The following is a 20,894-nucleotide window of genomic DNA, read 5'->3' as shown; positions in this document are numbered from 1 at the left end:
CATTAAGGTGTTTATCACCAACAATGACTGTACAACATAAATGTATTTCCAAATGAAAATAGATTTCACATTTCAGGACATAACTGAAATATTTACATTGGCTTTACATGAGAGCATACGGGGTATGGATTGCGTCTTTAAACATGACAAAACTAAACTATACAAAACATTTAATATGTACAAAGTATTAAAAATCCAAACATTTACAATGTCTACTGGATCATTATAGCAGTAAAGAGAATTCTAATTGGAGCTATTCAGTTCAAACGCCATCATTCACTTTAGAGAGAAGATTCCTCTTTGCTTTTAGCAAGGCTGTCTTCCAAGAATGGAAGAGGATACTTAAATAGTGCAGATCCTGAATATCTGCGGTGTGAAACAACTCTATGACAAGACGCTATGGTAAAACATTCTGAACACTTAATAAGCCTATGATCAGTCATATTTCAAGCCTTTGGCTCTTGGAAAAAGAACATTTCAGTTACCTCTGTGGTACAACAAGCAAACTATTTACACAGTTGAGCACATGTTCATTCTGCTTTTACAGTTGAGGACAGCTCTATTTTGTTCCACAAGCAACTGTACTATAAAACCTGTGCATATAGCTGTCTCAAGCTGATCAGATATATGCAAACAGAGAAACACTAAGGCAGATCAGATGAACACAGCCTTAGTTCAACGGCATAAGCCAATTTAATAGCCAAGCATGTGTGAGGCAGCTTTGGCTCCACGAGTGCTCCAGCATCACAACCAATTAATAAACTCGGCAATATAAAAACAAAAGTCTGCTCTCAGTCTCATGAGAGTGTGTACACCAGATTTATAGTATTTACCAATGGATTATTTAAGGTAACATTTACAGCTTTTAAAAATGCGATTATTAGACACCAACATTTAAATAAGGATTGAACTCTAATGGACATTTAAAACACAAAACATTGAGGTCTTCAGAGAGCTATTTTCTTATTTTATTTCTGGCCTTCAGAGGGCTGTCTCTGGGAACGCCGTTCATCCCCCGTCTTCAGTGTTGCAGTTCAGTGCTGGGGCTCTGGAGTCCCTGCTAGTAGCTTTTAGGATTGGGGGAGCATCCTACTCAGTGCAGCCACACAGTAAACGAACCACACCACAGTCAACACAGGGTTAGTTCAGCACAACGGAAAGATAAAAGCTGCAATACATAGGACAGAAAGCTTGGCTGTTATATAACAACAAACAAAAACAACAAAAAACAACCACTATTATAAACGCACTCACCAAGCCAAGTTCTGTACTCCTATAAGCTCCTTGTAAACCCTTCTGAACATCCTCTGTGGTAAAGCTATGTCCTGTAATGAATCCCTAGCCTTAGTCTTGCAGATTTACTCTTCTTAGCTGAAGTATTTTCATTTTTTGCAGAAAAAAGGATAATAAATAGAGGAACAAATTGTCTGACCATTTAAGACAGTTCTGCAGTCTTGAGATACAGTCTTGAGATATTTGAGATAGTCTTTCAGTAGTCCATGCAATAACCTTTCACTCTCCATGTTGTTGGACTATAAATGTTTGTGTCCATTTTCAGTTCAGAATAATATCTGAAAGCATTAGTTAAAACCTTACAAAGAGTTCACAGTAGTGGTTTACACTGAAATGAATTGGCTTGTGACGTGTAGTTTCTCAGGAGTCCCAAAAGTTGGCGTATGCTGAGTTGCCTACTGCATGAGGTGTGAAAAAGTGAAAAAAACACTCCTCTCTTCTGTCATTTCACTTTCAGTCGTCAGGGAGGAATATAACATAAGAAGAATGGCGAAAGAAAAACCGACCATGACACAAGAAGGTGACGCCAAGACAACCCTGTAGAAAATAAACTTAATTTAAATCATTAAATACTGTACAGATAACAAATACAGACTAAAAGACATGCGGACAGAAAGCAAGCTGTTTCAGGGCTTCACCAATTTCAGCGTCAGCCTTGGTCTTAACCAAAGAGCAGGTCTCAATAGTCACACAAATGCAATATTACGGTATGCTTCTGCCTGGAGGTCCTCATAAAATCTGGGTCCACTGTGAACAAAGCTTCAATGTAGGTCAGTAGTGCACCATGGGCCTTGTTCCTAGATGTGACGTTTGAATTCAGTATATAGCATAGTGCCATCCACAAGTCTGGGGAGCAAAAAATAGAGTCTGTTCTTAAAACATTAAGAATTCTAGAAAGGTCCGGCTCAAAATTCTCAGCTTACGTGAGGCTTTTTTGTGAAAGGCTACAGCCAGGAAAAGGTCCGGCTCCCCTAGTGGCCGGTCTGCCCACTGCCAGACAGTACGGTGAGCCCAAGGAAGAGGGCTACAGCCAGCAGTCTCTTCAGCAGGGCGCTGCTCTCTTTAGGAATGGCCACCTGGGCTAGGTCATTGGTGATCTGTGAAATCTCATGGGCCACGCACACAAAGATGAAGGTGCTGATGATGATGTTGAGGGAGGGGTTTCCGGGAATGAGCACCAGGATGCCCTTGGTGTCTGCCGCCAGCCATATGTGGTACTGACAGATGAAGAGCTGGAGGAGGAGGGGGTTGATGATGAAGAGCACAATGTTAGAGTCAAAGGAGTGCAGTGTTCAGCACGTTTTATATCTGCCATACAGAAGGATTTAGGTTGAAAATGAGTTATATTTGCATCATACCTCTAATGAGATCTTCCCAAACCATGCAAAAAAGGAGCTATAGAGAGAGCGGCAGTAACCAGGAACGTTCCTGATTAGAACAAACGCCAGAATCTGCAGGTCGAAATAAAGGGAGCATGGTGAAAGGCAGATAACACGCCTGATCCACCGGACCGCCTTCACAGAACTAACGTTCCTTAAAAAGCAACGTGTCGACTTAGCTGCAGGGCATGTTAGCATTAGGAGATAAGATACAGATAAGTTATCTATTACACCTCTGAGACACGTTCAGGGCTCGAGGGCCAGATTAACTGAAGGACGAGAGTGACTCGGGTCTGAACACCTGGAGCTCACCTGCACCACTGAAATATAGGGATGCATTTCATTGCATTCCGTCTTATTTTTACAGCTACTAGCCCATATGGAATATGTCTGTAAGAAGAGAAACAAGTCACGTTGAGGCACAAATAAAACGGAAGCAGGAGTGACACCCCGGCGGCCATATTATACTTACAATAAACGAGACTACTGATATGAACAGCAGGCAGTTGGTAATCTTGTTGGAGAACAGATGTTCTCCTTTGCCTTCAGACAGAATCTGGCATTTCTGCAGAACTAGATAAAGAAAGGCGAAGAGCATCCCATGGAACACAGCCTGCAATGCAAATGTGCAACAGTGTCAAATGAACTGTGGAATTATACAAGCATATCATAACATTGTTATCATTATGCAAGATTGTGGCAATAACTGTCACATTATAATATATAGACCAATAATATTATCAACATTATTGTTATATTGACATTACAAGTTCTCTCCATTATATAGTAAGGTACAGAATTTGGTGGAAATTCACATTTGACTTACAAATCTGTCCAGTTTCCACCTAAACCACCACTCATGGATGCTTCCTTGCAGCTCAAAGAGTTTGGAAATAGGCCACACAGAGAAAACCCTCTCAAAAAGTCCCTACGAGGACACAACATGCTCAGGATTAGGGGTGTGCTCAAAACGAAGAAACAGTTACATTATTATTTGATCTACACAATACGTGAATACAGTAATGTATTTTATAGGCTATTCAAATTATTATCCTATAGATGCAAGACCTGATACCCTCCATGTCTAACAATCATAAATATGGTGAAAGAGCTGACTTCTGTGTTGATAAGGCTGAGGCTAAAGCAGAGATATGTACATTCAGGCTTACAGGGAGCAATTCTATTTTTGGTTTTTATTGTGCACTGTATCTTTTTAATGAACGTTGAATTGAGATACGTGCCATGTCATTGAGCAGCTGACAACAAACTGCCCTGTTTACTACATGATAGAAAGTGAGGCAGATTAATAATAATGATTATTATCATATAATATAATCATATAATAGTATATAATCATATAACAATCATAATAATAAGCATTCTTAGCCATCGTTTTTGGCGGTTTACCCGTTTACCTCAGCTTACCTGTGAGTATGCAAAGAAGCAGATGAAGAGAAGTAAGCCTAACAGTTTCAGTAAAAGTGCCAGGTGCCAGAACCCACTACCTGCAACATACACAAGCAACACTGGACTATTTGCACAAACCCCTTGGTCCAAATGACCAGAAAACGTTTGATGTTCAATGGGAGTTATTACCATTAGCTTTGATCTGAAGAATCTGTGGCCACATGGCCATTGTGCCGTAGATGACCACAAACCAAAAGGTAACCAGAGGCACAAAGTAGTAGAACTGGTATGGTCTGTCCATGACAAGGCAGAGTACCACCACAAGGAAATTGAGTCTGAAGAGCACCTAAAGAAAAACCACCTAATCTTTATGGCATACTATTACAGTTTATGTGAGGAAGTTCAATCAAGAGGTCGACACAGCAAAACAAATCAACAGTGGTAAAGATACTGAATACATGGAGGTTGGATACAATTACCTGGCACACTCTGTAAAGTCCAAAGTCTCCCTTTAACCAGAAGAAGGAGAAGTGGCCATATCCGGTCTGAAAGAGATACGCTGCCACCAGGACCCTCACATGCATGTACACAGGTATGAACTGCATGAAAAACACAAGAGCACAGGGCAAACTTGGAGATCAATGTGCTGAATTTATTTCATTTATTTATTTCACAAGAACCTACAGCTCTAGCTTGAGATATATACGATAGACAGATATATGACTAATAATATTACGGTGAATTTATTAATGTATTTCATAGGAACTTAAAAGCACTGAATTCAGATATGTGATCTACAGTGTGGTAACACAGACACTTATAGCACTGGCTACAGATGTAGGATTTATAGTGTGTGGAACGCATTATTTCACAGGAACATACTTCTCTGATTCATAATGCATTAATGTATTTCATAGGAACTTACAGCACTGGCTCCAGATATATGATAGATGAGAATGACTAGCTGCATCCAGCCTTTCCACTCATCTGTTTGCTCTCTGTTCAGCAGTTTGGTCTGGAAAAGTGAAACGGTCTCTTCTTCACAAACAGAACCTTACACGAGCACATGGATTTCTCCACTTTGTAGTTGCACTTTACTTAATGTGTGATTTCATTGTCTAAACTGTCAAAAGGAAACAAGGCAAGTAAGATTTCAGCGTGGACAAAAATCTCTGTTGGCTTGAGAGCGCGCCCACTAACCTCTTTGCTGTTCTCGTTGTAGAAGATCCCCAGCACAAATATATAGATGAGCGGAATGAAGAAGGTGGAGTGTGTGTAGAACTTCTGCTCCTTCATGAACAGGTCTGCTCGGTCACATAGGTAAAAGTACAGCATGATCACGCCCATCTTGCAGACAGACTGTAACGCGTCCTGTAGGCTGAGTGGAACTGCAGCAGTGAGAGGCTTCTTCTCCTCTCCGCTCTCCACGTCGGGAGCAGGCCTGCTCTTGCGATGTCTGCTGTAGCCTAGCAAGTGGAGGACCAGGAGGCAGACGCCAGCCACCAGGAACAGTCCTGCCGCCAGCTTCTGCAGGACGCTCAGAGGAGGAACGCTCTGACAGCACGAGCCATCAATGGGCTTCAGGATCTTGTTACACACAGAATTCATCAGGACCATGGCACCCTAAAGGAAGAGCACAGCAACAAACCACACAGCCTTGATGAACGAAACGGGTTTTACATCAGCGTTTCGAGCAGCGCGGTGTCCCAGCTAATGATCCTACCACGTTCCTCGTGCCCTCAGGGAGGTGCAGCCCATCCACAGACTGGGTGATTGTCTCCATGGCGGCCTGCCGTGAAGCCCCCAGGAACTTCACTCTGGTGTTCCTCTTGCTGCTCAGAGCAGCGAGCGCCGCTGCGTTATACAGATCTATCTGCTCGTTTGTTATCATCTTCCGATTCTCACTCAGCTTCTCCACATTTACAGGATCTACGAAAGCACAAGAAATAAGCAACGAATTAACCAGCTCTTTTGGCCGATTGATTCCGAATTACGTGACTCTGTCTTCCGGTATGAAACGAACCTTGTAAAACCCAATACACGTCGCTGTGCTCAGTCAGTTTTTCCAGTGGGGCTGCTATAGATGTGAGGTTTGCTTTGTATTGAAGGAGTGTCTCGCTGCTACCACTGTGCAGTTTGATGGACCACTGGGCAAATAATACAAAGTTTATACATTAGAGAAACAGTGCTAACAACAGCATCCTCAAATGCAGGCAGTGGATCACCGACTTACCGTAGCTGCACCAATGACCACAACATCTGGTTTAGCAGAGGGCCTCTGTAATAATAAATGATCAGAGAACCACTGTAGTACACTCCGTCACCAATAATGTCAGACAACAACGATCAGACACAGATGTGTCTGTTTGCCTTTACCTCTGTCCAGGACATCAACTGCCCCTTCACGGAATTATTCACTTCTGCATACCACAGGAAATCCTGTAAAACAGCACATTTATCCTTTGCCTCTCAGAAGCTCTAGTGAGCTACATTTCTATTACTATAAAACAAGAATGCAACCTGAGAATAAACTCACCACATTCATAGAGGACTCCCTATCCCCGAATGCAATGTTTTCATGCTGGCAGGGTCATCAAAATAAATAAATAAATAAATAAATAAAAGGACAGGAAAAACATTTTTAAATCTTCATGATCAGGCTAGAGTATGCTGTTTATCTATACATATTTAAAGTACATGTAATCCCAAATAGCCAGTTATGCACATTCCCTTTACCTTTTGGTTTGGCATGTTTCAACAGTAACATGTTACAATCAGATCTAAATCTAATTTCTTGCATGTCATTTTAAGTTCCCATCATTTTAAAGAAATTTATTATTTATGCAATTAATATAAAACATTAAATAATACATTTTAATAACTTCATAAAAAAGTTGCAAAGATGTTTATGGTCAAAAATGGTCAAAAACAAATAAAAGCTAATAGAACATTAAATATATAGTTGAAGTTGCTTTGGCTTGGCCCACAAGCTTATGTTTGAAAAAAAGACGGACGACGTTTGGTCACCCTAATATATATATATATATATATATATATATATATATATATATATATATATATATATGCTTGTAGATGCTAGATTTCGGGTGGGGTGACTACAAATCTGGGGGGGACATGTCCCCCCGTCCCCAGTGCCATCTGCGCCCCTGAGTCTGAGTGGATAAATGGTTCAAAACAGGGACTGTCCGCCTTTGCTACTCTAGTGGCACGGCGACTTATATTATTAAAATGGAAAGAGAAAAGCCCTCCTACCTTTAAAAACTGGTTAAATGACTTGATGCAGTTTATAGGATTAGAAAAAATTAGATTCTCTCTGTCTGGCTGCAGTGGTAAATTTAATGCGACCTGGCGGCCTGTTTTGACTTATATAGACAAAATGGACTCTGTTGATTAACTGACTTTCAAATTAACAGTTTGGAGAATATTACATTCGTATGTATATGTGTATGTATATGTACATGTATGTATGTGTATATATATATGTATATATTTTAATTCTGCTGTTATTTACTTGCATTTACTTATGTTTTCCCTTTGCCCTCTGCCTCTATTGAGATATTTGTTTATATGGTTACAGCACTGATATTCATATATCGTCTGTATATGTATGGAAGAGACATGACTAGGGGGTTTAAGGGAAGGGGGGGGGTGTTTGGATTTTTCTCTTACTTTCATACAATTTTTTCTTTTTTTTTTTAGCTTTACTATTGTTCTTATATTTGTGTTAAGTTTGTTGTGTAATTAGAAAATGCCAATAAAAATACTTTTGTTAAAAAAAATAAAAAAAAAACAGGGACTGTCCAACTAAAGATCCAGAGACCAGAAAATCTACAAGTAAAGCAGCCATTGTATCTTTGGCCAAGAAAACTGGGAAAAGCAAACATAAACCAAAACTAAGGAAATACAGCACTGAACACCTAGCACTCATATGCTTAGATTAAATGTTTTCATATGGGCCACAAGTGGGTTAAGCAGTAAGTTAAGACAGCTACGAGCTGCAAATGTTTGGAAACCCCTGTAGCAGGGTACTGAATGTCCTTTGGTTTTCAGAACTGCAGCAGTTACACTAAGTGTTGAAATCCACTAGAGGTTGAAATCTTTGTGAAATAAAAGCCAGGAAACACGCTGTCATGTTCCTGGAACATGATGCTTGTGACAAGGTGCACTGTCCTGCTGAACGTGTCCTTCTTCCATAGTATAAACACCTGCCATGAAGGGATGAAAGTGGTTGGCCAGAGTGCTTAGGGAAGCCCTACTATGCAAACATCCATCCATCAGAGGAGCCAGGTTGTGCCAAGACAATATTCCCACACCATTACTTCACCTCCACCAGCCTGAACTGTTGACACGTGACAGGAGGCCTCATTGATTCATACGTTATCACCAAGTTCTGACCGTCCCATCAGCACGGTACAACAGAAATCTGGATTCATGTGGCCAGGTGATATTTTTCCAGTGCTCAGTGATTCAATTTGTTTGTTCTTTTACCAACTGGAATCTTGGTTGTCTGTTTCCTTTAAGCAGCCAAGGCACCCGTACTAGTCATCAGCTAGTTGTGCTATGCAACAAGAAGCTATTGCAAGCCATGCACATAATAATCTAGACTAAATTCAACTCCAGTGTAACACCCAATGTGACTTTTTAGACTATTTTTTAGACTTTTGGCTTCATAGAAACACTGCTCAATTACCTTCCAGCTAGATGGGCTCGCTTTGGTTTATGCTAACAGAAATACATCTATGTATCTATTAATTACATCATCTGCCATGACTGGTAAACTTGAAAAGGGAGTCTATGTCTCTATATGTCAACATGAAATGCTAGTGTCTATCCACTGCTCACCATTGGTAGAGCTTGTGAATGTTAAATGCACCTACCACTGGAATTCACCACAATATTACAGTGTGCATACACCACCTCAAGTGGGGTCAAGTCTCAAGTCTGGGCTTCCTAAATTCCATCAGCATGAAGATTATGCAACAATAGGGATGAACATGTTGGATCTTGTTTACATAAACATTCCCAACACATACCTGGCAGAGCCCTGCCCCCCCACTTCGGACACCCAGACCACATTCGTTGTGCCAGTTCAGATACAGGTGAAACAGGTGAAAACTCTAAGACCCATCCATGATCTTCAGGACAGTTCTGAAAACACGTCCTGGGGCACATGTAGAGAAGCTGCAACTGATGTTGTCTCCATCAACCAGGAGGAGTGAACAATGTCAGTGACTGGCTACATCAACTGATACCGTTTCTATCTCCATGACCATTGCTACATGCCCCAACCAGAACTCGTGCATCGCTGCTGAGGTCTATACACTGCTGAAGATTTGTGACGCAACTGTCAGTGCAGATAAAGTGGCCCTGAAGAACAAATTATTCTGGGCTATCAGAGCATCAAGCATCATTCTGAGCATCAACGATAATGAGACATCTCCTACCAGACATGCTGAATCCATGTTTTGAAGCACAGAGCAATGTGGCAGCAAGAAAGCCCTTCATCCAAATGATTAGGTGCTGTGCCTGACCATGGCTGATGTAAGAAAAACTCTGATGAACAACATTCCTGGCACAGTGCTCAGAGGATGTGCAGACCAACAGGCAGATGTTCTTATGGACATCTTCAACATATTCCTGAGCCATCCCAGTGTGCGTCAAAGCCACTACCACTGCTCTCGTGTTGAAGAAGTCCTCAGCGTCCTGCCCCAATGACTACTTTAATGTTGCCTTCATGCCCATCATCATAACGTGCTTCAAGAGACTCATCCACATTAAAAACAGCCGCTACTCTCGTTGGACTTCTCAACAGCCTGAATATCATCCCAATCGTTCTACGGATGCACCACTCTTCATCTGTCTTTTACCCATCTGGATGTTAGAATCATCAAGCCTAATTCTCATCACCAATGCTCAGCACCTGATTGAAAGTCTGATGCTTCTGAGCCTGAAAATATCCTTCAGCAACTGCATCCTGGACTTTCTGACTGGGTGATCCCAGTGAGTCTTGATCAAGATCAGCATCTCCAACACCAGCTCATTGAGCACTGGGGCCACCAGGGCTGTGTGCTCAAAGTGTTGGTCACTTTGCTGACCCACAACTGGTCTATGTGCACAGCTCAAACCACATGATCACGTTTGCCGATGACATGACTGTGGTGGGTCTCATCAGTAGGCATGACAAGTCAGCATACAAACAGTCGGTGCAACAGACTGGTGCCAACAATCTGTCCATGAATGTGGGGAAAAATAACTAAAGAGATGGTGGTGAAAAATATGGGATGATCATTCTCCACTCAAAATGAATGGTGACTATGGAAGTCTTCACAAGCACAAAGTTCCTTGGTATCCACCTCTCAGAAAACCTCACCTGGACCCTCCATAGCCAAACTCATCCCCCTACCACCATCGTTGCCATATTCTACAGAGAGACAATAGAGAGCATCCTGAGCAGGTGCATTACTGTATGGTCTGGGAACAGCTCCATTTCAGACCACAAGACCCTGCAGAAAATAGTGAGGATAGCTAAAAAGGTAACGGGGTCTCTCTTCACTCCGTTATACATTTACAACAAATACTTCCACTGCAATGCTTATCATTTTGATGATCCCACCTACCCCACATACAAACTGATCTTGACCTGACTTTATGCTGTACTCTGGGATCATGCATCCAATTTTCATCCAATAATGTCTCTGATTAAGTGGCCATTTGGTGTATTAGATTAGGCTGAATAAATCATGCATCTAAACTGACCCACTTGCTCAAAGAACAATGCTTCACATGGTCTGCTCATCCAGAGGTAACAAATGAATGAAGTTCTCTTTAAGTACCATTCAAGATACCCAACCACACTTAACACTTCGTCACACGGCAGGAAGTGCAGGGAAACAAACAAACAAAAAAATAAAGCAAAAGTAACAACCACTTGCCTAAATGTAACGCTCGTGTTAATCTGCAGTGGAGGCCAGCTATAAATTCAGGAAAATTTATAATAATAGCCAGGAAGCAAAAGAAGATTTTTAATGAAGGCACTATGTGGTGTCATGGCAGCTACTTCAATATTTATGAGGTCTGTCATCTCACTGTCCCTCCACTGAAGTCCTTCCTTACGGTTATCATTCATGCATGTTTCCTTCCTGGTAGCGTGAAATTATGCCAAATGTTGAGTTTGAATGATGTAAAAGGTATACAAATATATTTGATTTGATTTGATTAAAAGGTTGCATGAATTCTAAAGTGGTTGAGTGGCATTGCTGTGTACGGGACACATATTGGATTTCAGCACCACATATGAAATAATAATAAATTTTATTTAAAAGTGCCTTTCAAGTGACCCAAGGACACTGTACAATAGATAATAATAAAAATAAAAAGTGCACATACAACTTAAAATGACCATAGAGACAGATACATAGTATCATCCATATGCTAGTTTATAAAGATGAGTTTTGAGTCGGGTTTTAAAAACATCTAAAGATGAACAAGCTCACAGTGCGTCGGGAAGACTATTCCACAGCTTTGGACCCGCAACACAAAATGCTCTATTTCCAATGGTGCTTAGCTTAATATGTGGGACCTCGAGCAAATGGAGGCTTGAGGAGCGAAGAGTACGCACAGGAGAGTATGGTTGCAATAGACTACTTAGGTAAGAAGGGGCAAGGTCATGCAAGGATTTAAACACCAACATAAGCAATTTGTACTGTATTCTGTACTTCACTGGAAGCCAATGAAGACGACTTAGGACTGGAGTAATATGCTCCCAAGATCTTGTATGGGTCAGTACCCTAGCAGCAGAATTCTGCACATATTGCAACCTGCTCAAAGCCCGAGCAGGGAGGCCACACAACAGAGCATTGCAGTAGTCAAGTCTGGAAGTATCAAATGCATGGACTATAGTCCCGGCGGCAGTGAGACAGAGGAAAGGGTGAATCCTAGAGATATTTTTAAGATGGCAGAAAGCTGTCCTACATGTGTTGTTGATATGTGAGTCAAACGATAATGAATCAAAGATTAGAATCAAAGATTCAAATCAAAGATTACTCCGAGATTTCTCACTAGTGTTGAGGTAGAGACAACAAAACCAGGGATACAGACAGTAGTGTCACTAAGCCTCCTGACAGTAGCAGGAGAAGCAATTATGATGGCTTCAGATTTATTATTATTTAAGCTCAGGAAGTTCTCAATCATCCAAGCCCTCACATCAGTTAAGCATTTCAGCAAGGCACCAGGTGGCAAGCTGGGTGAAGGTTTAAAAGAACCCATATCTTTACTTTAAATGCCAGATTCAATGTGTGTTTTGGGGTTTTATTGCTGTTCACATTGCCATCCAAGTGACATTTGTCGCTGAGAAAAAGATTTAGGGCACTTTTAGCTGCTATGTAAACACAGCCTAAAGGTCTGGATTTATAGTAGATGTACAGACAGAAAAATAGGTAACCTAGATTCAGAAATCAACTGCAATACAATGTTTAGTGTGATTTTTAAAACACAACAGAGGTCCTATTCTGTGCTTAGCCAAACCACTGACGCATAATAACAAAGTGCATTAGCCACAGGCTTTTGATTAAAAAACCACCAAAAAGATTTACAAAGAAGCATAGGAAATACAATAGGCTGAAAAACCAACCTTGTTCCCATCTTCCCTCGCCTCGGGGTTGATAATTTTGATGAAAGAATAGAAGAGTTGCCGAATTCTGGAGTCTCCCATGAATGCTATTTTCTTACTGTGGAGGCAAGCCTTCGCTTCACTGAAAAGAAACAAAAAATACCTTTTAAGCTTTTTAATCATCCTCTGAAATTGACCATATATGGTGTGAGCAGTGCAAGTGTGGCGCGACTCACGTGTTTTTGTACTTGTGCAACATGCAGCCATATGGCTGCCACACATCGTCCCCTAGAAAGCGTCCGCTGGACAGCAGCCACTCACATGTGTCCCTGCCTGGAGTGAAGAGGAACGCATGCATCAAGTGGCCTTGTGTCCCCTCGGCTTAGACGTGCGAGGCAGTAACAGAGTCACAAGCACGCGTCCCTGCCGTGATGGACACTACGAGCAAATGTAACTGAGGGACACAGCTACAGCCGCTCATTCATATGTAGTTGGCTAGCTTGATAGTAATCACAACGACAGTGTCAGTATTATTATTGCTCCAACATAACCACAGTAGACAGTTAGCTGAGTATCTTCTGACTAATGTGCAGCAGCGACTAGTAAACGCTTAATAAGCTGTATTACTTATATTGTATTAGTAGTGTTCATATATACTCGTGTATAGCTATTGAATTATTAATAGCAGTTGGCTGTACAGCTAGTTTCTACGTTGCTGTCTACAATTTGTAACCTATATGCTTTATATTGCAAACCACAACACAAACTAGCATGCTAAGTGACATTTGACTGGGGGTTACAGCAGCGAGAGGACGAGCTAGCTGGCTAGTCGGCTAACGCTGCAGCTGAAAACACCGTAAAGCGAGGCGGCTCGGAGCCCAATACCTACCTCCATAGTACCGGGAGATTGAGTGGAACACACCGAGGAGAATCACGGCGACGAAGGAGAGCAGTTTTGCATTTTTAATGTTAAAATACTGATTTATCTCCCGTTTGCCTAGGCTGTAGGCCAGGACCGCCATTTTGGCTCCTCCATGACAACAGGCAGATAGACTGCGCTGCGGCGGAGTGGTGGCGGGCGGAACAGAGCCGGACCGTGGCGCCTCTGCGAAGTGCCGCGGTTCACAAGAAGAGTCGGTGGGTTCGGGGGGCTCCTAGCGCTGGCCTGCACCTGGCACCACACCTGAAGTCATGACGGGTTTTCTTTCCTTCATGGTGTTGCTCTTCTGCTTTTTGAACTCGTGGTATTTTTTTTATTACATTGTGTTTCATGTTATAGCGTTTTATTGATGAAGTTTGCTCTTTTTGTTATGGTTTACTATCCAATACAGTTTTTTAAACAATCACTGACAAGTGCATTTACATAAAAGGTTGATCATAATATATCAAAACTAAGCATGTAGATAGTAAAATTATCATTATCATTAATAATACATTTTGTGAACTTTTCACTTTTAGCCATCTTTAGTGCTATAGAACTGGCAGGACCCTCAACAGCAAACCCCTTCAACTCTACGGCAAGAGATTTTAAAAACACAATTTAACCAGCATAATATACAATGCATGAAACGTCCCAATGTGATTCAGACTGCAGAATGATATGTCCTTTGAAGCTGACAGTCTGCAGATGACAGTCAGTCTCCCCTTGCTCTAGCTGCCACCACGAGCGCATGTCGCCACCCACTGGAGGGGTTGCATTCTGCCCGATCCAAAACTCTTATTTTGAAACAGCAACAGCCATCCTGCATATCCTGACTCTACTTGTCACTCCTCAACTCTGAACACCGCACACTACTAGTCACTGTAAAAAAAATGCACATTGGATCTTTTTTGGAGCATTGCTTTTAGACAACTTACTTATAGGGCACAATAACTCTGATTCTAATTCTCATCACACCCTGCTGCACATTACTGACCCTCTTTACTTCTCATGGTGTTGAGGTCTATTCCAACAATGGCTGCATTTGGCCCAGACCTTGTGTTCGATTTGGAAGTTCCTCATGGTGAGCTACAGACATCACTGTCCCCAGATCTGGACCTGCATCCATTATTAAATACTATCAGGCTAATGTATTGTTGTAGTTGAGGTTAGCCTGCAATACAGTGTATTTCTGGTTCTCTTCTGGTTCCAATCAGACTGCCCAGCCAGACTGCCAGCAGCACTGGTGTTGTTCTTCGGGCGCTGGCTGTAATGTGTTTGTCCTTCTACATGCTGCTCCCTATATTAGGCTTATACATTTACATTTATGGCATTTGACAGACGGCCTTATCCAGAGCGACTTACATTTTTATCTCATTTTTATGCAAGTGAGCAATTGAGGGTTAAGGGCCTTGCTCACGGGCCATGACTGCTTATAGCATGATCTTCAGTGCTGGAAGCTTTCACTAATTTGGAATAAGATAACACATGTTTCAGAACTGCTCTGGAATTAATTTTTAAGAAAATGGCTTTAACAGTCATAGATTGTGGCTTAAAACTAGGGTTAGGGTTAGGGTTAGGGTTAGGGTTATCATCAACTATGATAATAATGCCTATGATCATTAGCTCAGAATATCTAGATACACATACAATAATACTCTTTTTTTTCTGAATGGTTAAGCAGATATGTGAACAAAAATGTAAAATAATGATAATCAGTGTATACTTCTGGAGTACTACAAAGCTTGCTAACTGCTCCAATACCATGCCCTCGATCCAGATCTTTCTCCAAAGCCACTCTCTCCATTATCACTATGCACCTGTCTTACCCTTCTATGAGCAGGGTACACACACAAGAACTGACAGATAAACCATGTTGAAATAGTTGCTGAATATAGACGCCCATCAATAAAATAACCCCCTAAACCCTAACCCTAACCCTAAATTAAACAAATTACTTACAAAACCAACCATTTCACTCTGTAAACAAATTTATTAACCTATCATCATATATCACTTATCATGTATCACTCTAATAAATGTAATGAAGCATACCATGAAGCATGAAGAAACAGTTATGAATCAACCCTGAACTAGGCTTTCATAACCCTTCTTTAAACAGTCAGCTTTTGATTATCATCACGTAAAAAATGTTGTCAATAACAAAACAGAAATTTTCCACATAGTCTCAAAAACAATTCTTGACTCCTCTGTGTTCAATGACTATAACCCAAATCTATCACCTTTCACATCTTTACCTTATTGCCACTTATTGTTTCAAAGATAATACTGTACTATAACACTGTAATAGCAGTCTTTATAGTTTAGCATGATTTGATAGTTGTTTACTCTCCTTTGATTATTACAGATTGCTGTGCTGCTCTTAATGCTGGTGATCATGATTCTACTTCTGTCATCTGCAGAACTGGTCTGACTTCTCATGCTCAGTTTACACTGAAACAATTCAGATTCTCTTTAAGTAGTTGTGAATACCATATTATACTTTTATTATACTCCTTAAGTATCGTGCAGTAACTTTAAACCATATTTCCTTCAGAAACAACAACAACTAAACACATTCCTAGGTATTTTATTTCCTATGTATGATTAGGTGTTTCTGTGCATTTAGCACCACCGTGTGTTTAATAATGGTAGTGGTGAAGCCTTCTTGTTGGCTAAACATTTCCATATGCATCAATTAATGATTTATGTCATCACCATTTTAGGATGACTCAAATAATAGTGTGTGGAATATCTACATTTATAAACTGTCATGTCCTCCCATGAGTTGAGAGTTTTCTGGTCAGTTACTATCTGTTTAAACTTTTATGTGACAAATCAGCAAATCTTAGTTTCCTTGTAGATGCTGAAGAAACATTTATGGTGCATTATTAGTGTAAGCAGTGGTATGTCAGTCAAATTGACCCATTTATTTGTCTACAAATACAGACATGATTGGAGAGGATGCAAATTCTGCCTTTTTATTGAATGCAATTGTGAGAAATTGTTTGAAAACACAACTGAACATACAGGGGAGGAAATCTCCTCAAATATTTTGCTGCAGGATCTGAAGTGATAGAAAATGATGACATGTCTTTCTTAGATAAATATTCTCAGTGGTTTCAAGTTTTTGATAATCAAAGACATTCAGATAATCCATTGCTATTTTGCTTTACCTATATGTTTTAGAGTTAAAAGTTCTGAATTAACATGACATACTTCATTTTGGGATTTCTAAACATGTTGTTCTAAACATATTAAAGCACTTAACTCATGGAATGTGGTGTTTTGGAACATTGGACATGCTTTATTTCAGAACTTTTCACAATTTATTTAAACATCTCACATATACAAAATAGGTACAATAAACTTTGTGGTTCATTTTGAAAGAGAGAGACTTCCAAAACCCATTCAAATGGTTGAAATGTGCTGTCAGTATGAACACTGAGGGGGTGGTTGAATGAAATGCCTGAACAAAACAAAAGAAAACAAAAAAACAAACAAAAGAAAACAAAAAACTAAAACAAAACAAACAAAAATAAAAAACAAAAACAACCAAACCAAAAAAAAGTATAAACTGGACAAACATCAGGTTTAGGATTTTTCCACCTGCTTAAAAAATGGGGTTATCAGTGGGACCTGTGCAGTACTCCTCTAAAACAATACAAAGTAATACAGTAAGAGTGGTTCCTCCACAGCTGTATGTGTAGCACCATATATCTCCGCTTCAAGTGTTTGAGCACCTTTGACACAGGAAAGAACACCTGAAGCCTCGGTACCTAACATCTAGGATGTGGATCGGGTTTGGCAATATTATTTTCTTTATACAGGCATGAGGTAGTTTAAACCTTTTGGAAATTGTGGTTTTAAACCTCCTCCTTGGAAGATATACAAAGACCACAAAGTGATGCATACTTTCATTGTTTTTATTACACTTCTTTCATTTTTTACAAAATGATGGCATGTCCCAAACCATGGTGTTTCCCAGCGTGTCTTTGGGCAGATGTATTAATTTGCATTGTGCAATTCTCCTTTCAGTCCATCGGTCCTCTCCGATAGAGCCCAGCTTAAGCAAGTGGATGGGCAGAGGAAATCAGCATTCAGTATAAAAAACAACACAAAGAAGAAGGGCAGAGATTTTTCTTTTTTTCTTTCTTTCTTTCTCTCTTTTTAATTTATCATGAGTCTATTTATTTGAAACAGACTGGGCCAATGTCCAAACCAAACTCTTGATTAGCGCCACCAATGTCCAAAGGTGCAAGGTCAAGGATGGGCAGACGTGATGGTTTATTTGTTCTGTATTCAATGACTGTCTTGCTCCACTGGCCGGTGTGTCTCTGCAGGGGTGTGGCATAAAGGTAAAACAGGCATTAGCATTTTTTTTTTTACAAACATCAATCATCAGGAATTACGTATAAATAGAGAATCAGCCTAAAAGCTACAGTATAATACGATGCTAAAGTGAGTGATTTAATGTTAAGCTGTTAATAAAGACTATTTTGGTGTTTTTCATGCATTGATTGCAGATTGTTATATAAGTGCTGAGATATAAAGAAGGAAGACTTGCAGATTGAACTTACAGTGCAGCCATCCTCCAGAACGCTGTAGGTGAAACGACTGTTGCCCTCTGCTCTGAGCTCCACATCATTGGAGCCCTGCAACAGGACAGCCTTCTTCAGGTTGCCATTCTCAGCGTCCATGTAGGCAATGCTGTTCTTGCAGTGGTAGGTGATGTTCTGGACAGCCTGGTTGGCCAGCAGACGCATGAAAGCCAGCTGGGTAGCCATGGACTGTGTGCTCAAGGTCTCATCATTATAGGCAAACTGGAGAGAATAAGAGCACAGTATGGTTAAGTAAGTATAACACTGTAAGAATCATTCCACAGAACTCCACAGTTGTGTCTAGGCCAATCTCCAGCTTATAAATGGTGACTTATTATATTTATAGAAAGTGATATCAGGCTAGTCAACTTCTCATACTTACTTCAGTGCCACCATTGATGGTTTCGCCAAACCAGACATGCTTCTTCTCCTGGGAGCTTCTGTACCAGTTCTTCTGTGGGATGCTCTCTGGGTGAGCGTTGATGCAGGTCTGACCAGTGGTAAAGTCGCAGTAGGCTTTGATGGCATCCATGCTACAGCCTTGGTTGGGATCGATCCAGTAGAAACCTGCAAAGGAAAACACACAAAAAACAGCATAAACCTACATGAGCCCATGTGTTATTGTGTTAAGATGACTAGACTTAATAAAGAACGATATTAGTCCACATTTAAAGTTCTGAAAATATTGATGTTACTTATTGGGATATGTAAACATTCTTAGTCTGTGCTTTGCCCACTTACCGCTGGTCCAGTCTGGGTGGCTGAGCCTGATGTCACGGCAGGTTCGGGCAGGGTTCTTCTTGGAGCCCTCTGGTGAGAGCAGGTTCTCGATCTGGGTGTTCAGGGACTTGATAGTAGCATCCACTTCATAATCCTTAGCTCTAAGAGAAGCCTGGTCAGCTCTGTACTCATCATAGCCACCAGATACATCATATCCACCTCCAGCAGGACCAGGTGGTCCAGGGAGACCAGGAGATCCAGGTGGGCCCTGCAAATCAAGTGAATACGTTATCCTGTATTCAAGTCAGTCCTCCAGGATATTTCATTGCAGTATAATTTTATGTTTATTTACTAGCAGTTATTACTCACAGAAGGTCCAACATGTCCAGGGGGACCACGTGATCCTGAAGGTCCCATAGGACCATGAGTTCCAGATCTTCCGTCTTTTCCAGGTGGGCCATTGGGACCAGCTGGGCCCTAAAGTTACAGCTAATGTTACTAACACCACCCACCAATCATGGCCCAAGATCTATGTTAATAACAGGTAGGTTACTTACTCTGGGACCAGCGGGACCGGCAATACCTGCAGGACCAGCATCACCAGAGGGACCCTGTAAGATTAAAACAACAACAAATCAAACTCTGAGGCCATGAAGTAATCTATATTGGATACTATGCCACACCACTAGCCAAATCTATTACTAGCATGGTGTCACTCACATTAGGTCCTGGCATTCCCTGCAGTCCAGGATGACCACGCAGGCCCTTCATGCCTCTGTCTCCTTTGTCTCCAGCCACACCTTTCTCACCACGGGGTCCAGCAGGGCCCTGCAACACACATGGAGGAATGCAAAATCTACTGTGAAGCTGTCAGATGTCTGTTATAATGCTAAATGGGTCATTTAGAAAGAACACATCTGTGAAAGAGGACATATGACATGGAGAGGACATCTTTTTTTACTTACAGGTGCACCTCTTGATCCTGCAGGGCCAACTGGTCCAGAGGATCCAGGAGATCCCTGAAGAAAAGGACAGAAAAATAGACTGAGAAAACAATTCTGAGCAAATATAATCTGTATTCTGTATCCGTATTCATAAAGACCTAGACCAAAGTATCAGTAACACCTGAAGTGTCACTACCATACTGATCCAGCAAATTCCAGTCAAGTGTTTAAGGCTTCATTGAGTTGTATAAAGTGCATCAATCTTAGTAATATGCTTAAGTCTTGGACACTTACAGCCTCACCACGGTTTCCGGGTCTGCCAGCAGCACCACTGGGCCCAAGAGGTCCAGCGGCACCAGAAGCTCCAACAGTTCCAGGAGATCCAGGCTCACCACGATCACCCTGTCAGATCACATCAGGTCAAGTAATCCAACTAATATGCTAAGTCTTGCACAATAATTATTTGAGAATACAATTACATGGTCCTGAGTACATTTGCACATCCCCAAACTGTTTAACTGTTTACCTTAATGCCGGGAGCACCAGGACGGCCAGGAGGTCCATCGTTACCTGGACTACCCTGTAGAAGAACACAAAATCAGTTTCCAAATGTGGCTGTGTGGGAAACAAGATCAAAGGAAATGTACAAATCTTTGCAACCTTTAGCCCAAGAACCTGAGTTACAATTTTCAATGTGATTTAAAATGCATAGGGGTATATCCAAGAAACAGATCTAAAGTATCTACAGACATCTGAAGTATGAGAAATAAAGTAGGATCTCTGCATGTTACTCATTACACTAACCATCACCCCACCTTGATATCTTGGTGAAAAGTGAACATTTTTAGCTAGTTTTGTACATAGCAAATCACTGTGTCTATACAACGTACCTCACGCCCGGCCTCTCCTTGAGGACCAGTCATACCGGGCATACCGATGTTACCAGCGGGACCACGAGGACCAGGGGCTCCAGCAGGACCAACTCTGCCAGGCTCACCCTGA

The 20,894-nt window shown here is 41.2% G+C and overlaps 2 protein-coding genes and 1 long non-coding RNA gene across 3 annotated transcripts in view; 1 reads left to right on the top strand and 2 right to left on the bottom strand.

Annotated features, from left to right (window-relative positions):
• Positions 1-9: 9 nt before the first annotated feature.
• On the bottom strand, positions 10-13,880 carry casd1 (CAS1 domain sialic acid O acetyltransferase 1). The gene is made up of 18 exons (XM_077008802.1): positions 13,598-13,880; positions 12,945-13,041; positions 12,730-12,850; positions 6,616-6,660; positions 6,456-6,518; positions 6,313-6,357; positions 6,103-6,226; positions 5,803-6,008; positions 5,280-5,702; positions 5,005-5,094; positions 4,559-4,678; positions 4,269-4,425; positions 4,098-4,177; positions 3,499-3,600; positions 3,145-3,285; positions 2,985-3,062; positions 2,652-2,744; positions 10-2,525 (listed from the first exon to the last, which is right to left on the bottom strand). Exons 1-18 carry the CDS (start codon positions 13,728-13,730, stop codon positions 2,265-2,267), a joined length of 2,379 nt encoding a protein of 792 aa, XP_076864917.1. The 5' UTR covers positions 13,731-13,880; the 3' UTR covers positions 10-2,264.
• LOC143516904 (uncharacterized) lies at positions 12,975-17,764 on the top strand. Its single transcript, XR_013131819.1, has 2 exons — positions 12,975-13,158; positions 13,710-17,764. It is a non-coding gene; the product is annotated as an uncharacterized LOC143516904 (long non-coding RNA).
• Positions 17,533-20,894, bottom strand: part of col1a2 (collagen, type I, alpha 2) — an 18,383-nt gene continuing 15,021 nt past the window's right edge. Inside the window, exons 40-50 of the mRNA XM_077008811.1 lie at positions 20,783-20,890; positions 20,419-20,472; positions 20,187-20,294; positions 19,914-19,967; positions 19,669-19,776; positions 19,506-19,559; positions 19,318-19,425; positions 18,970-19,216; positions 18,611-18,795; positions 18,208-18,450; positions 17,533-17,964 (exon numbers count right to left, since the gene is read on the bottom strand). Coding sequence (XP_076864926.1) covers positions 17,818-17,964; positions 18,208-18,450; positions 18,611-18,795; positions 18,970-19,216; positions 19,318-19,425; positions 19,506-19,559; positions 19,669-19,776; positions 19,914-19,967; positions 20,187-20,294; positions 20,419-20,472; positions 20,783-20,890 — 1,416 coding nt within the window. The 3' untranslated portion in view covers positions 17,533-17,817. The remainder of the gene's footprint in view (positions 17,965-18,207; positions 18,451-18,610; positions 18,796-18,969; positions 19,217-19,317; positions 19,426-19,505; positions 19,560-19,668; positions 19,777-19,913; positions 19,968-20,186; positions 20,295-20,418; positions 20,473-20,782; positions 20,891-20,894) is intronic.

The sequence above is a fragment of the Brachyhypopomus gauderio genome, chromosome 6, assembly GCF_052324685.1.
Source record: "Brachyhypopomus gauderio isolate BG-103 chromosome 6, BGAUD_0.2, whole genome shotgun sequence".
Taxonomy (NCBI): Eukaryota; Metazoa; Chordata; class Actinopteri; order Gymnotiformes; family Hypopomidae; genus Brachyhypopomus; species Brachyhypopomus gauderio.
The sequence above is the reverse complement of the archived record's forward strand: the minus strand, read 5'-3'. Positions and strand labels throughout refer to the sequence as shown.

Bases quoted from the DNA above. Each gene is read 5' to 3' on its own strand.
- casd1 (XM_077008802.1), bottom strand. From the start codon at position 13,730: ATGGCGGTCCTGGCCTACAGCCTAGGCAAACGGGAGATAAATCAGTAT. The intron at 6,358-6,455 runs GTAAAGGCAAAC...TTATTATTACAG, and splicing joins AGTTGATGTCCTGGACAGAG to AGGCCCTCTGCTAAACCAGA. The intron at 5,703-5,802 runs GTAGGATCATTA...CTCTTCCTTTAG, and splicing joins CTGAGGGCACGAGGAACGTG to GGTGCCATGGTCCTGATGAA.